This window comes from Emydura macquarii, unplaced genomic scaffold (genome assembly GCF_026122565.2).
Source record: "Emydura macquarii macquarii isolate MOO-44397 ecotype Brisbane River unplaced genomic scaffold, CSIRO-AGI_Emac_v2 contig_2292, whole genome shotgun sequence".
In the NCBI taxonomy this organism is placed as follows: Eukaryota; Metazoa; Chordata; order Testudines; family Chelidae; genus Emydura; species Emydura macquarii.
Genome location: NW_027132429.1, coordinates 1,347,906 through 1,361,396, shown reverse-complemented (window position 1 = coordinate 1,361,396; position 13,491 = coordinate 1,347,906). Strand labels below are relative to the sequence as shown.

The 13,491-nt window shown below is 46.8% G+C and overlaps 1 protein-coding gene across 1 annotated transcript; it reads right to left on the bottom strand.

The window, feature by feature from the left end:
- Positions 1–846: 846 nt before the first annotated feature.
- Positions 847–6,275, bottom strand: SYCE2 (synaptonemal complex central element protein 2). The gene is made up of 3 exons (XM_067560347.1): positions 6,163–6,275; positions 3,554–3,764; positions 847–1,041 (listed from the first exon to the last, which is right to left on the bottom strand). Exons 1-3 carry the CDS (start codon positions 6,273–6,275, stop codon positions 847–849), a joined length of 519 nt encoding a protein of 172 aa, XP_067416448.1.
- Positions 6,276–13,491: the final 7,216 nt, after the last annotated feature.

Below are 13,491 nucleotides of genomic sequence, written 5' to 3'. Positions count from 1 at the left end.
TGCTGTGCCACCTTTCCTTTTCCCCCCCTTGGCTACTATATTTTGTTCCTTTGTTGTAAGTCCGATGGGTAGCAAAATAGGTTCTGTTTTCAGCCCTTGAATGTGTAAATGATCTCTTGGTTCTCTCCTTTTGAGAATAACGAGCTTATCAGGAACAACAGCTTATTTTCCTGTAAAGAAACTGAGCGACAAATCGAATATTTTTTCTTTAAATCACATTGGGTTTCTCATAGCACAGAGACAGTTGGAAATAACAAATAGGCAAATCACTGGAGACATGTTTACAGCTATTGATAAGCCAACAAAGTGGAACATAACATTCATGTAATCTTTATAAAATGCCTTTGAAAATAAAAGAGTGCAGTGAGAGGGGTTAGGCCTCCTCGCGCAGAGTTAGCTACATCGATCTCCCCCGACCCACCGGAAGAAAGACATTCCCAAAGGCAGCAGGGTGCAGAAGTTTGACAACAGCTGCTGGCTGGCCATTGCACAGTCCTTTCATATCTTCAGTGGACTTTAAATACATCTCACCATCTCCTGACAGGTAGGTAAGACCTACTCCCACTTTTAAAAGATTGAATCTTACTGGGTTTGTTTTTTAACCTGTCTAGCTCTCATGCCTTTTAGGACACTATCTATCAGAGCTCGAAATTTCAGGGATTTTTAAAATAACCTTAACAATCAAACAAGCAGCAACAGGAATAGAGAAAGGGGCCCTTATCTGACTTATAGTCTTGTTTTTCCTTTTGCATCAGAATAGTAGCTACGAGATGGTTTCAATGGTTAATTTAGGCATTGGTTCCAACTGGACCTTCTTGGCTGGTTTGTCTGTTCTTCCCAGTGTTCTCACACCTCTGGTTGCTTGCACAAGTCTTTATAAGCTGCCTCCACAGTGTGGCAGACTTGTCTGAGCTCTGTTTGGATCTGGCTGATCCTCTCCATTATCTCCGAGAGCTCCTGGAGCTTATCCTGCATTTGCTTGTTGTGGCAATCATAAATGAGAAACATCATTTCCTCCAGCTTCTCCGCCAAACTTGAAACCTTTTGGAGTGCGAGGAAAGACAGGCCTTAGGAATTAAACTGGATCAGAGGCTGATGGTTTGAATATTAAGGGTTGCATTTCCCCTCCTGCCCCATCCCCCCAGAGTAACGGGATGCAACTACCACTGATTTCAATGGGTCCTCTGCCATGTTGGGCCAGGGCTGAGTCTTGTCCTGAGTGTGACTTTTTTCATGAGTTTTAGACAGAGTGGACTAAAACTGATCTCTGCATAAATATAAATGTTTACTGGCGGCTTTTTGCACCATCTTCTGAGAGCACCTGGAGCTGGCTGTGTGGGGGCCAGGATACTGACTAGAGGGACTGCTAGGCTGAGCCAATCTGGCAGTTTGTATGTAGACCCCAGTCCTGCAGTTGGATCCATGCAACACTTCAGTGCAATGCCATAAGGATCTGACTGCATGGATCCAATTGTAAGTCTGGGATCTTCATGGGAAACAACAACATGGTATACATATTAGAGGCCATGTGCTTCAGAGACAGGGGCACGGGACTGCAATTCAGGACATCTGAGTTCTATTCCCAACTCTCCCATGAGTTTGGTGCCTAGTGCAATTTTTCAAAAGCACCATTTTGGGGGTCCTAAATGCCTTTGAAAATCTGGCCCAAAGCTTTAACGGCAGCCCCAGTGACGGTAAGGCGGAAATAGCTTCCCAAATGCATGGAATGTGTGACAGGCAGATGTGCCGAGCTGTTGATGGAAGAAGCCAGTTTTAAGGTTTTGCAAGTGCAAGTTTGAAGTGGGAGGCATATGGGTCTCTGCATCTGTTGGAGATGGAAGTGAAAGCCTGATGGCATGTTTGAAGGTGGTAAAGAATTGGAATGACTTTCCTCTTAACTTATTTCTGTGCTTTGAAGGCATTGGCATAAAATGAAGCTGTGGTTTGTTATTCCATTTGCATAATGATCCCTAGTTTGTAATCAGTAGATCTCAAAGTATGTTATAAAGATGGTCAGTGCCATTATCACCGTTTTCTGGATGGGAAAACTGAGGCACAAGGAGGTGAAATTAATTGCCCAAGGTCACCCAGCAGGCCTGTAGCAGAACCAGCAATAGAACCCTAGTCTCCGAAGTCCCAGTCCAGTGCTGTGTCTTATAGGACACGCTGCCACTCTTAATAATAATAATAATAATAATTAATAATCATTCATAACCTTGTGCTCTCATATAGCGCTTGGGAGGCCTGGGTTCTATGCTGGGTAAGCTCAGGCAAGTTCCACTGACCTGCCATGGTTCAGTTTCTCCCTTTGTAAAATGACCTTTTGCAAGGTGCTTTGGGAGCTACGGATGAAAAGCGCTAGATGAAGAGCTGGGTGTTTTAATATAAGTTACACGTTAGAGTCTGTAACTGATTTTGTAATGAAAGCTCCCCTATGTTGTATTATTTCTCTTTGTTTACTTAAAGTATGTGCCAAAGCATCTTATTTAATTGCCTCAGAGACATGGAGGATATTAAGATCAGTGATCTGTGACTAATGCAGTTAGAATAACATGATTACAATATATTAAATAAACATTCTGTGAGTGCACAATCTTTAATGCTGTGTGTGCAGTTGGGGTGGAGAATAGATTAGCTAGGCAACTTGATCTGTTGTGGATGAAACGGGGGTTGCTGTATTTCATAGGGATTTAATTTAGTGTCTCTAAGGTGTGATGTTGGGATTTCACTACTGTTGGCAGGTGAAGTGGTTTGACATTTAAAACAAACAGATTCTACACTGATTTGGCTGTAACCTAGCAGAGGATTGGAGAACATGGAGATGGAAAAAACTGATTAGGCCCCCTCTAGTCAATCTCAATTCAAGTAGAGTCTAACTGCTCCCCTCTTCTGTTCTGTCCGGTCTACTTTAAAATGCCCTAAAATTATGAAACTCCTACCCCTTTCCTTGAAGAGATGATTCCATAACCCAGTATGAGTCACCAGGAAGAAGATCCATGCGAGGCGAGGACCTTCCTGACCCAGCTTTTTCCCCCTCCCATGCGAATGGAGGGCTCAGCCATCCCCCCTCAGCCTGGTGGTCCAGGGATCTGTTGTGGGGGAGGGGGTTGGAGAGCACTGCACCCAGAGAAGTTCAGAAGGAAAAGACAACACCATTCTGGGCTGTATTACTTTTCCCACCGAGCTACCTTTGAGGAGGATCCCTAGTGTAGCTGTTGCTTGGGAGGGCCTTAGAGTGAGATTCCAGGATATGTGTGAGAGGAGGCATGCAGTCAGAAGCACAGGCCCTTCATGCAGATGGCCCTGCTCTCCAGATCCATGGTGGGACCTGCAGCCTGGTCCACCCCAGGGCAAACCCTGCCTCCCTGCTGGAACGACATGGATTTTATATCATGGAAGTGGGCAATCCATGATACAGCATTCCCCCCCCACGTTTTCCTTTGCTCAGCGTTAAAGAGCCTCCTTTTTCACCAAGCTAACTAACTCCTCTTTCTTCCTTTGGCTTCCACCCTCAAGCCCTTGTTGGTAGCCATCTCAGTAGTATCCACTTCACCTTCAGCAGGAGGCTGTCCCTGAAATTGCTCATGACAGTATGGTCTTTCTTTCGGTTCTCATTAATCTTCTCAATCAACTGCTGCGTTCTTTTCTGCAGATTTTCAATGTTTGAATCCAGTGCCATGAAATAATTGGATGACTTGCCATCCAGTGCTGCTACAGGTGCATCAGTGGTGGGGCAGATCAGAGATGTGCTGGGGCCTTCCTTCCTGCATTTAAATTTAAATAAATGAGCGTGGTTTGTATTTCTCTTTACCCTGACTTACACTCAAAGGCCAAAACTCTGATGAGTTTGAGGACTCATTGTGAAAGCATCTGCTTTGTTTCCAGAAAAGAGTAACTGATGTATCTGAAGCAACGGGGAAAGTTCACCTGCTCTATGGAAAAGGTAAACTTCTCACCGTTTTCCCGCTGTCACTCCTAAAGAAAGGGAGCATTTTAAAACCAAACTTAGATGGTCATATCCTCCCTTGGTTACTGGTGCCTTAAAAAGACTGCAGCGGCATACAGGCACCCTAAAAGCCCCACTTGTGGATTTTCCCCAGCACAGGCATGGTTGAAGACAGCTGTATGGGGGTTCTCCCAGGATCCCATTCACAAACTGGGGGACAGATGTGTTGTGGTGGGATTTCTGCATGCAGGGCATAGAGCAGCCTAGGTTGGCTCCTGTAACTTATTCTTGAAATGAGGAGAAAGTCAGTGGAATTTGAAGATGGGGCTGATACAGCTGGACTTCTTTCACTGTTTTATGAAGGTGAAGAATAAATGTGATATTTAAACAGATACTGTAACAGGAAAATAACTATCCCTCATCCCATGTCATTCTCTGCTACAGTCTATGGGTACAAACCACCATCCCATTAAATAAATTAAGAAAAATTACAAAGACTAGAGCCAAAGTTATCCAGCAAAATCAGATGCCAAAGAAAACCTTTGCCAGCTATTTTGTTAATTTCTCTCATGTGGGAATTTTAGTCCTTTACATTTGTTTATCCAATAATTAAAGCACTTTATTAACCAGAATGCTAATTCATCACAAACTTGACAGCTCCTGTGTTGGCTAATTATCTTTAATAAAGGAAATACAGAGTCCCTGTTGGCTGATTTGTTTGTTAAACTACTGCAGCGCTCGTGCAATTGACATCTAATTCCATTTGATAGAAAAAAAATGACACACGTGATTCTAAACCAGTACCCTTGCATATGGAAGTTGGTGAGATTAGGATCAGCCTTCTGGGTACCTTATTGCATTAGCACATTATGCTCTGTACTGTTCAGGATCCCCGCTCAACTCCTCATGCTATTGGCCGGCACTACTACGTCAATGTTTCTTAACCTTGCCTTATGTTGCCTTGTGTTGGCATTTGGTCCTGAGGAGGAGTGAAGGAAATGGGTCTAAATAAACCAAGCCATCTGCCAAGGTGAAGCAGCTCAGTGATGGAATTAAAAGCCAGAGACACCTGCTGCTGATTAGCTGTGTCCTCCTATTCAGAAGTACAAGTAAACACTACGTGCCAGGTGGCTTGTTGTATACTCTCCACCGGAGTGCACTGTATGTACGCAGCTACTGCAAGAGAGACAGTGTGGCCCACTAGATTAGGCACTGCACTGGGAGTCAGGAGACCTGGGTTTAAATAAATACATGAAAAGTGTGAGGTGCTCAAGTACTCATTACCCATTTAAGTCCTTCAACTGCTGTCTGTAAGACAAACTGCATAGCATAACTGCTCCTATCCAAGGGCTTGTCTACACACAGCTTTTGCATCAGTTTCAAACCTGTATAAAGCGGTACAACCCCCTAGTAGGGGTGTAGTTAGCTATACTTAGGTCTTGCCTCAGGGAAAAATTAAACCAATATAGTTATAACTTTTAGTCTGGTCTGAGAGTGTCTATTTTTTTCAGTGTAGCATATGTAACAGCATCCACAAACTAGGGATATCCCAATTTAACTGTACTGATATATAATCATACCACTAACTGAAATAGTTACATAGGTACTATGTTAAGAATAGGCTTAGGTACACTGGCCGTCACCACCTCTTTAAAAGCAAGAGATGTACTGGGAACCAGATTATAGGATTTAAAATGAGTAATTCTGCCAGTGCCCAACACAGGGAATGTGTGAGTCATTAATTAGACAGCACTTTGCATCAGTAGATCTCAAAGCACTTTACAAAAGAGGTCAGCATCATTGCCCTCATTTTACAGATGGGGAAACTGAGGCACAGCTAGTTACTTGCCCAAGGTCATCCAGCAAACCAGTCACAGAGCCAAGAATTGAATCTAGGTCTCCTGAGTGCCACGCCAGTGCTCTATCCATTTGGGCAACACTGCCTCCAAACTAACTTTCTAACTTAAGAATGCAGTTAGAAACACTGTCCATACCCAATTATATTAATTAGAAAACTTAAGTCTGATTACAGGCTTGGAAATTACTACAATTAACATTATGAACAACCAGGGTATTACCAACAATATATTTATTACAAACACATTTTTTCTTTGGGAAGTTTCTGTTGACATATTCATGGCCCAAAGCACAGCATTTTCTCTCCTTTCAATGGCTCTCAACAAATGTTAGACAGAGGTCTGTGCAAAAATCCTCACCTGGACGGGATGTCACTATGTAAATCACATCTTTCTATATCAGCAAAGAACGGGCTGTCTGGCTTAGCCTGCTCCTCTTCTGGCTCTGGACTTTCACATTCCTGGTTAGACATTGTAACCTTTAAAAATTAGAGAGAGATTTTTCAGGAAGCTGCATGGATCAAGCACTGCATTGGGACTTATTCTAGGCTTTTGCTCTCTGCCACTAATTTGCTGTGTGACTTGAGCAAGCCACTTCCTTCCTGCCTTGTCTATTTAGAATGTAAACTCTCCAGGACTGAGACTGTCTCTTACAAACTATTTGTACAACACTTTGCACAATGGGGCCCTGATCTTGTTGCAGCCTCTAGTCACTAAAGTACATGTATAAGATAAAAGGATCAAAATCACTGACCTACAGGAGCTACTAAATCAAACTGAGAGTTTTAAACTTGTTCAGTAGAGCTTGATGGGGAACTTTTGATGAAATTTTAAAAAATTTGATTTTTTGGCTCCTCTTCTCTAATTGGGACTGGAAAAAAAAGTCAAACTCTCAAAATTTGTCATGGGCTGAAAAATCCATTTCCTGACCAGCTCTAATTTTGAGTTTGATTCCCTTCTACACTAGTTTTACACTGATAAACTTCACCAGAGTTACTCCCAATTTACCTGGAGAGCTGGACAAAATATGGTGTGTTTATCTATGACTTGACTTTGCTCGGGGAGATTGAAATAGTCTGTATTTTATGAGATGTTTCATAGGACTACATTTGCTAAGCTGATATATATTGTAAGAAAAACTGTTAAAACACTGAGAATATATAAAAATATAAAGCCACTGCACCTCTAATTCCTGTTCGTGGACTATGAAACTACATCTATAAACATTTTTATGTTTCTAGCTGTATAAGTCAATTGTATTTACCTAGATTGTAAATTCTGTGGGGGTAAGGAATGTCTTTTTATTATGGGTGTGTGTAGTGCAGTCAACTGGTTCTAGCAATTACCATAATAGAAATAATAATAATGAATAAGAAATAAAGCACCTAGAACCTTCACTGGTTACCTGGATTTGAAAGTGTGACCTTGTGTGACCTCAGCCAAGATCTTCAAAACTGTATAGGAAATTAATTTTTAAAAGGAGAGAGAATTACGTATTATTGTTAAATTCGCATCATTTCCTAAGGGGAAATGTTGCATGAAGCTAGCTGTTGACCATTCCTTCCAATTCCCCTCCACGCCCTGTCTCCTTTATATAACTAGATGCGTTTTACTGGGAAAAACCTGACTTCAGGATTGCCAACTCTGAGCATATTAGCGGTTTTTCTTAAAGCCCCAGCTCCTGGGATCACGTGGGCATTTCAGTTTGAATTAAAGACAAAAAAGAAAAGTCATTTCTAGGCCGTGGGGTTGAGGAAAAATGCTTGAAACCATGACCCCTAAGGAAAGCAAATAAGCAGAAATCCAATTTATTTTTCTCTTCATTAATTTTAAGCCCATTTGTGCAGGGTTTCGGGCTGGACCCAGCTGCGGGTTGGCAGTAGTGTGACTCTTAATATCTGCGTTTGGAAAGACCAATTGAGCCGAGATTTTCTCATGGCCAAAACAGGCCTCAGAGAATCCGCCCCCGCCCCGAGCCTGGAGAGCGACGGTAAGGGCTAAATGCACCCAAACCCGTTGAGTCGATCCCATTCCAGGCGGTGGGTGGGGGCCAGCTGAGCGCGTGTGGAGCTCGCTGGAGAGACGTGGGAATCCCACCCTGCGTGTGCGCATAAATTAACCCCCTAATTAGATGTAATGCTGTGGGATGGGGGTGCTGCTTCTGTTCCCACCTAGGGGCTCCCCATAGACCCCACACGCGCAGGCAGTGCCCTGTGGACAGGCTGGGGGGGCTCCCCAGTGGGCAGGTGTGAGGGGCCCCTATGGGGAAGGACCCCCCATGGGACAGCCATAGGCAGTGGGGGAGACTCCATGGGGGGTGAGGGGCCCACGGGGACAGGCTCCCATAGACGGATGAGGACCCATCTAGGGCTCCCAGGGGGACCCCATATAGAACTGGGGGGCCTGTACTGTGGCTCCCATGGAGGGTGGCCCCTATATTGCCATAGCAGGGCTCCCAGAGCCCCTCCCCCCTCACCACAGCCTTTCCCGCCACTTCCACCCCCCTCAACGGCGCCTCAGAGGAGAGAGGTGGGCGGGGCCTGGGCTGGAGAATGCCATCCCTGCCAGCCAATCAGCGCCCTCCCGGGCCTCGGCTCCTCCAATGAGAGGTGGGGAGGGAAGGAGGAATGGGGGGGTCCAAAGTGGGGGGAGGGCCAGGCTGAGGTGACGGGGGTCCAGGCTGTGGGGTGGGGGGAACAGGGCTGTGGGGGGTCCAGAGCTGGGGTGGGGTGGAGCAGAGCTGGAGGAGGGGGGTCAGGACGGGGGTGGGGGGAGCAAGGCTGGAGGGGGGGGGCCAAGCTGGGGGTGGGGGGAGCAGGGCTGGAGGGGGGGGGAAACAGGGCTGGAGGGGGGGGCCAGGCTGGGGGTGGGGGGAGCAGGGCTGGAGGGGGGCCATGCTGGGGGTGGGGGTCAGGGCTGGAGAGGGGGCTAGGCTGGGGCAGAGCTGTGTGGGATACAGTCTGGGAGAGTCGCAGGCGTGGGGGAGGGTTCCAGGCTGCCTGGGGGGCACATCCAGCCACTGCACAGTTTGGGGGGATTCGCTGCTCTAGAGACAGCTGGACTAGCAGGGGGCCTGGGCCTGGGTGCAGAGAACTGCAGTGTGGGGGGGCGGGGGGTTCATCCCCCAAATGTAGAGCTTGCATTAACGCCTAAAGGAAACACAGTTTGGAACAGAAGCTAGGGCCTTCCTCCCCCAAGATAGTTGTCTGTATCACTGTTGCGGGTGGGGATTGAGGGGCATTGGCAGTGCTGGGGCAGGGGGAGCCCAGGTCTGGGATAGCGGGGGGGGCTTCAGGTCAGGATTGAGGGGCACCGGTGTAGCCTGGGAGGGGGGAGTCCAAGGCTGCGCTAGCAGGGGCTGCGGGTGGGGATCGAGGGGTGTCAGCAGAGCTGGAGGAGGGGGAGCCCAGGGCTGGGATAGCAGGGGTTTCGGGTCGAGACTGAGGGGTATCAACAGAATTGTGTGCGGCAGGGATAGCAGGGGGACTACGGGACATTAGCAGAGCTGTGAGGGGAGGGAAGCCCAGGACTGGAATAGTTCTAGAAGTACGGGGTACTCGTGTGGAAGAGCTTTGCTCATTTCTCCCTATTTTCTCCATTCAGTCCTAGGTGGCCATAGAAGAGGATGAACTAAGAAATCCTAGATCGCCACAGATTAGGCCTGGCAGGTTTCAGGTTCATTGGGAGAGCTGTTGGGAGAAGCTCGAACATCAACTACCCTTACTGTTGCTTTAGCCCCTCTGGAGAGGCTCCTCGACAGGAGATTTTGGTTTCAGTGGCTCAAAAGCACAGGATCTCAGGGCATCCTCACATTTCACTGTTCTTCATGCCCATCTGAATGCAATGGGTTCCAAACAATAAGAAATGAAAATAAACTGGCAGTTGCCAACGGTGCTGAAAACATGATGATTAAAAAAACACTGTAAGACAGAGGCACTCTTGGTGTCATGGCGAGACAGCTCTTTAATACAAATTTACATGATAGTATCCAACCAGAGGATGCAACGTCTGCTGAGATGTATTTGCTGCTGAGTTCAGTTCTCCCCCTACCTCAATCCAATCTGGTATATGGGTAGTTGGAGACCACCAGGAGATGGTTAAACCATCTTGGTTTTGTTTTTAATACTTGATGTTATTAACGAAGCAAAGTTGCAAACACATCCCCACTGTCTGGAAATCCATAGATTTGGTCTATGTAACTTCTCCTATTTATGGTGATTTACCTTATTCTACGCTTGCATTTCAAAGGCTAATTAAAATTATATTAATCCTGCTGCTCGGAGGGATTCAGGCATTTATATTTTAATCCTTGGATCGCAAAATGCTATCCCATTTTATAGGTGGGGACACTGAGGCGCAAGGAATTGCAGTGACATACAGCGGAGTCAAGGATTAGAACTCAGAGGTATGATTCTCAGTTCCCTTGTTCCTATGCTTAGGTTGAGGATGGGTCCTTTAAGGCAACTCAGCTGTCTCCATGTTCTGAGGCTGTGCAGGACCCTGTATATTACAGTGGCTTTGAGGCTGCTCTAGTCTATGCTCTACTGCCAGTGGATCCCAATGGGCCTTGAAAAGAAGAAAACAGCTGCACTCTGGAACCACTTCCACCTACTTTAAGCCTCCTTTACATTGATAACGGCAGCATAACTGAGAATCGACCATTGAATGGCCACGCAGGCCTCATGCTATCTACACACAAATGAACATCTGGACAAAAGGCTCGTGTCAGTTACTGACTTCCTCTCGTTAAGGACAGTCCATCCTCAGTTCCATAAGGGAAGGCCCTATCCAGGAATAACCATTTCAGACTGATCAAAGGTCCAGTATTTAAGAACAAGGGATGCCTCACACATGGTTCGTCGCCTTCATTTCTGTTTGCTTCTAAAAAGCACCATTTAAAAAACAGTCCATTGAAGAAGGCTGGGATTTCCACATAGGTGTTTAGACCCCATTGAAATTCAATAGGAGACTGGTGCCTTGTTCCAATAAGGCGACTCAGGCCTGGTCTACACTTGAAAATTAGATCGACCTAGCTATGTCGCTCAGGGCTGTGAAAAATATTGTGCCCACGGCACCATAGTCAGGTCAACCAAACTCCCATTGTATACACAGTGTAGAATTCTTCCCTCGGCCTAGCTACCACCTCTCAGAGCGGTGGACTAATTACATTGATGGAAAACCCCGTGCTTGTAGTGTGGACGATAGCCTCCGAAAATCACAAAAATCCAGATGTTTTACAGGAAGCTGGTATTCTGGCAGCTTTAGCAGGAGGAGGGAATCAACAAGAAAATAAGGCAGCAAGAAGACTAATAAAGCTTATTGTCTTTCTGATCATAAAATAGACACTTCTGTCCTTATCTGAGAGCTCACCTCACTCCAGGGATCTTTGGACAAGAAAGGAACATTTTGTAAAGGAACATTTTGTGGCAAAATTTCACAGGTTTACGATTGAGGGATATTCAGTTAAACGAAACCGTCCCGCATGTTCCCTGCTCAGTAAGAGCTTGTGAATGGTTCCTGTCTCGGATTTGGGTGACATCACAGGCTAGTTCTTCCAGCTGGCGTTATTTTTACACTTGTAATCCATTGGTGCCTGGAATAGCAGCATCTTCCACCTTATGAAACAGGGCTTGATGGTTGGTTGTTTTCTTCTCCCTTCTCAGAGAGGATTTAAGATCTGGAAACTGTCCCTACTAAACAAAGAAATATCTACTCACACAGGCCAGGAGGAATATGCTGAAACTGACCCTGGAGGAGCAGAGCGCTAGGAATGCAGCAAACTGCCCAACAGACAAGGGTGGGATGGCAGCATGGTAATCCTGGAGACGGAGTTCCAGGGGCCTTGTTTAATGTAAACTTTCTTCCAGCCCCTTTTACACATAGCTAGAGTCTGAGTGAAAGGGCAGCTCACACCACTTTATCCATCACTTCTGTATCTGGACTACTATATACATGTCAAGATTTGCCTATTCGCTCTATGCCCCCTCTGCTGTCCAGCACCTCAACCCTCTTGCTTTCCCAGGCACTCAATATTCAGGCTCCCTGCCCAAATCTGAAGGAGCAAGGTTCAGTTTAGAGGTACCTCCCACCAGCTCCTTCCTTGAACATGTCAAGTTCAGCGGGTGTTTATTTCTCACATGTCGAGTGTATCAGGGCTAATGCCCCGTGTATAGAAATTCAGATCGGAAGCTTCTCTTCTGAACCTGGCATCTGTGCAATGAACAGCAGGGTGATATTTATAGCAATGGAAGTGCCAACATCTGACGTCTCAGCTTCTCACCTCGTCACCTAAATACAATTAGCAGCAGATTGCCTTCGGCATTGCAGAGCCAGGTCGCTTTGACAAGAAGGCCGGTTCCCTTGCAGATCAGATCAGATCCATCTGATCAACTAGTCCACTGCCTTCTAGTTGACATGAGATTGTTCCTTCTCTCATATGCCCCAGTCCTTTACCTGCAGGGGATTCTGCTGTCGCTCTGCAGTGTGCCTGGTGGCAAAGGCTTGTTCTACACTTTAAAATAGTCAGTCAGGGGTGTGAAAAAACCACATCCCTGATGTAGCTTTGCTGACAAAACCGCCAGTATAGATGCAGCTGTGTTGACAGAAGAGGCCTTCTGATGAGATAACTAACATTGTTCAGGGTGGTGGGGTTCCTACACCAACAAAAAAACTCCTATTGGCCTAGGCTGCATCTACGTAGGGACTGTGCCGGCATAGCGATGCCAGTATGGGCTCCGTAGTGTAGACGCACCCAAAGAGCCAAGACATGGCTGTGAGGAATACAAAGGGGCTTGTCTGATTTATTTTTAATTGAGGCTGCTGGACAGAGAGGACCCTGTGATTCCCTCTGGCTCTTTAGCATCTGTCTCTCTTTCACCTCCATTTCATAAGACCTCCTGCGTTTTCCCCATTTCTTCCCCCCACCTTCTTCAGGACAGTTAGACGCTGCGGGAATCGCTGCTGGGTGGAATCTGCAGACCCTCGGTGGCTAGAAGACAGCCGAGTGAACTGGCAGTGAGCACCCTCCCATGCTCCTTCGAGTCCCTACATCCAGCAGAGCTCCAGGATCAGGCCCCTGCTTCATCCTGTGCTGCATCACGTCAACTCCCATCTCCTGCATCAGCGCTTCACACCAGCTCTCTTCCCCCCCCCGCCCCCAATGCTGACGCTGCCTCGTTAACACCCCCCCTGCTCTTCACACTCATAGCTCGTCATCTTCATGAGCAGGCAGAGGGGGAGGCAGCAGGAATGGTGAAGTGAGGAAGAACAAAAGGGGCCCTTTCTGTGCCCCAGAGGCTCCTGTGACAAGCCCACAACTGGCCTGGCCCCATAGTTTGCCATCCTCGCCTTCCCAGCGTGTCCCCAGTGCAGAGAGGCTCCTGCCTGCTTCCCACTAGCAGACATAGCTAGCCCTTCACTCAGCTGGTAAATAGCTGTGCTCCGGCACTAGCGATTCCAGCTTCTAAACCCCCCCCCCAGTCCCCTCTTAGTGAAGGGCTGGGTGATAAACACCTGTCCACACTGGGTTCTGCCCATGCAGCGACTCCCAAATTCAGCTCATCATAGGAAGGCCAGTGTGGAAATTACTACACGCACCTCTAGTTTCATAGTGCCTCAGGCTCCACTCTGAGTCCCGGGAGTCCCACCGTGCTGGATGCACACATGGGCTAAATAGACACCGGCTGGGAG

What these genes read in the sequence shown, in the direction of transcription:
- SYCE2 (XM_067560347.1), bottom strand. Translation starts at nt 6,275, where the DNA reads ATGTCTAACCAGGAATGTGAAAGTCCAGAGCCAGAAGAGGAGCAGGCT. An exon ending in CATAGTGACATCCCGTCCAG is followed by an intron (nt 3,765 to 6,162) that starts GTGAGGATTTTT and finishes ATTTAAATGCAG; the next exon opens with GAAGGAAGGCCCCAGCACAT. An exon ending in GGGACAGCCTCCTGCTGAAG is followed by an intron (nt 1,042 to 3,553) that starts GTGAAGTGGATA and finishes GCACTCCAAAAG; the next exon opens with GTTTCAAGTTTGGCGGAGAA.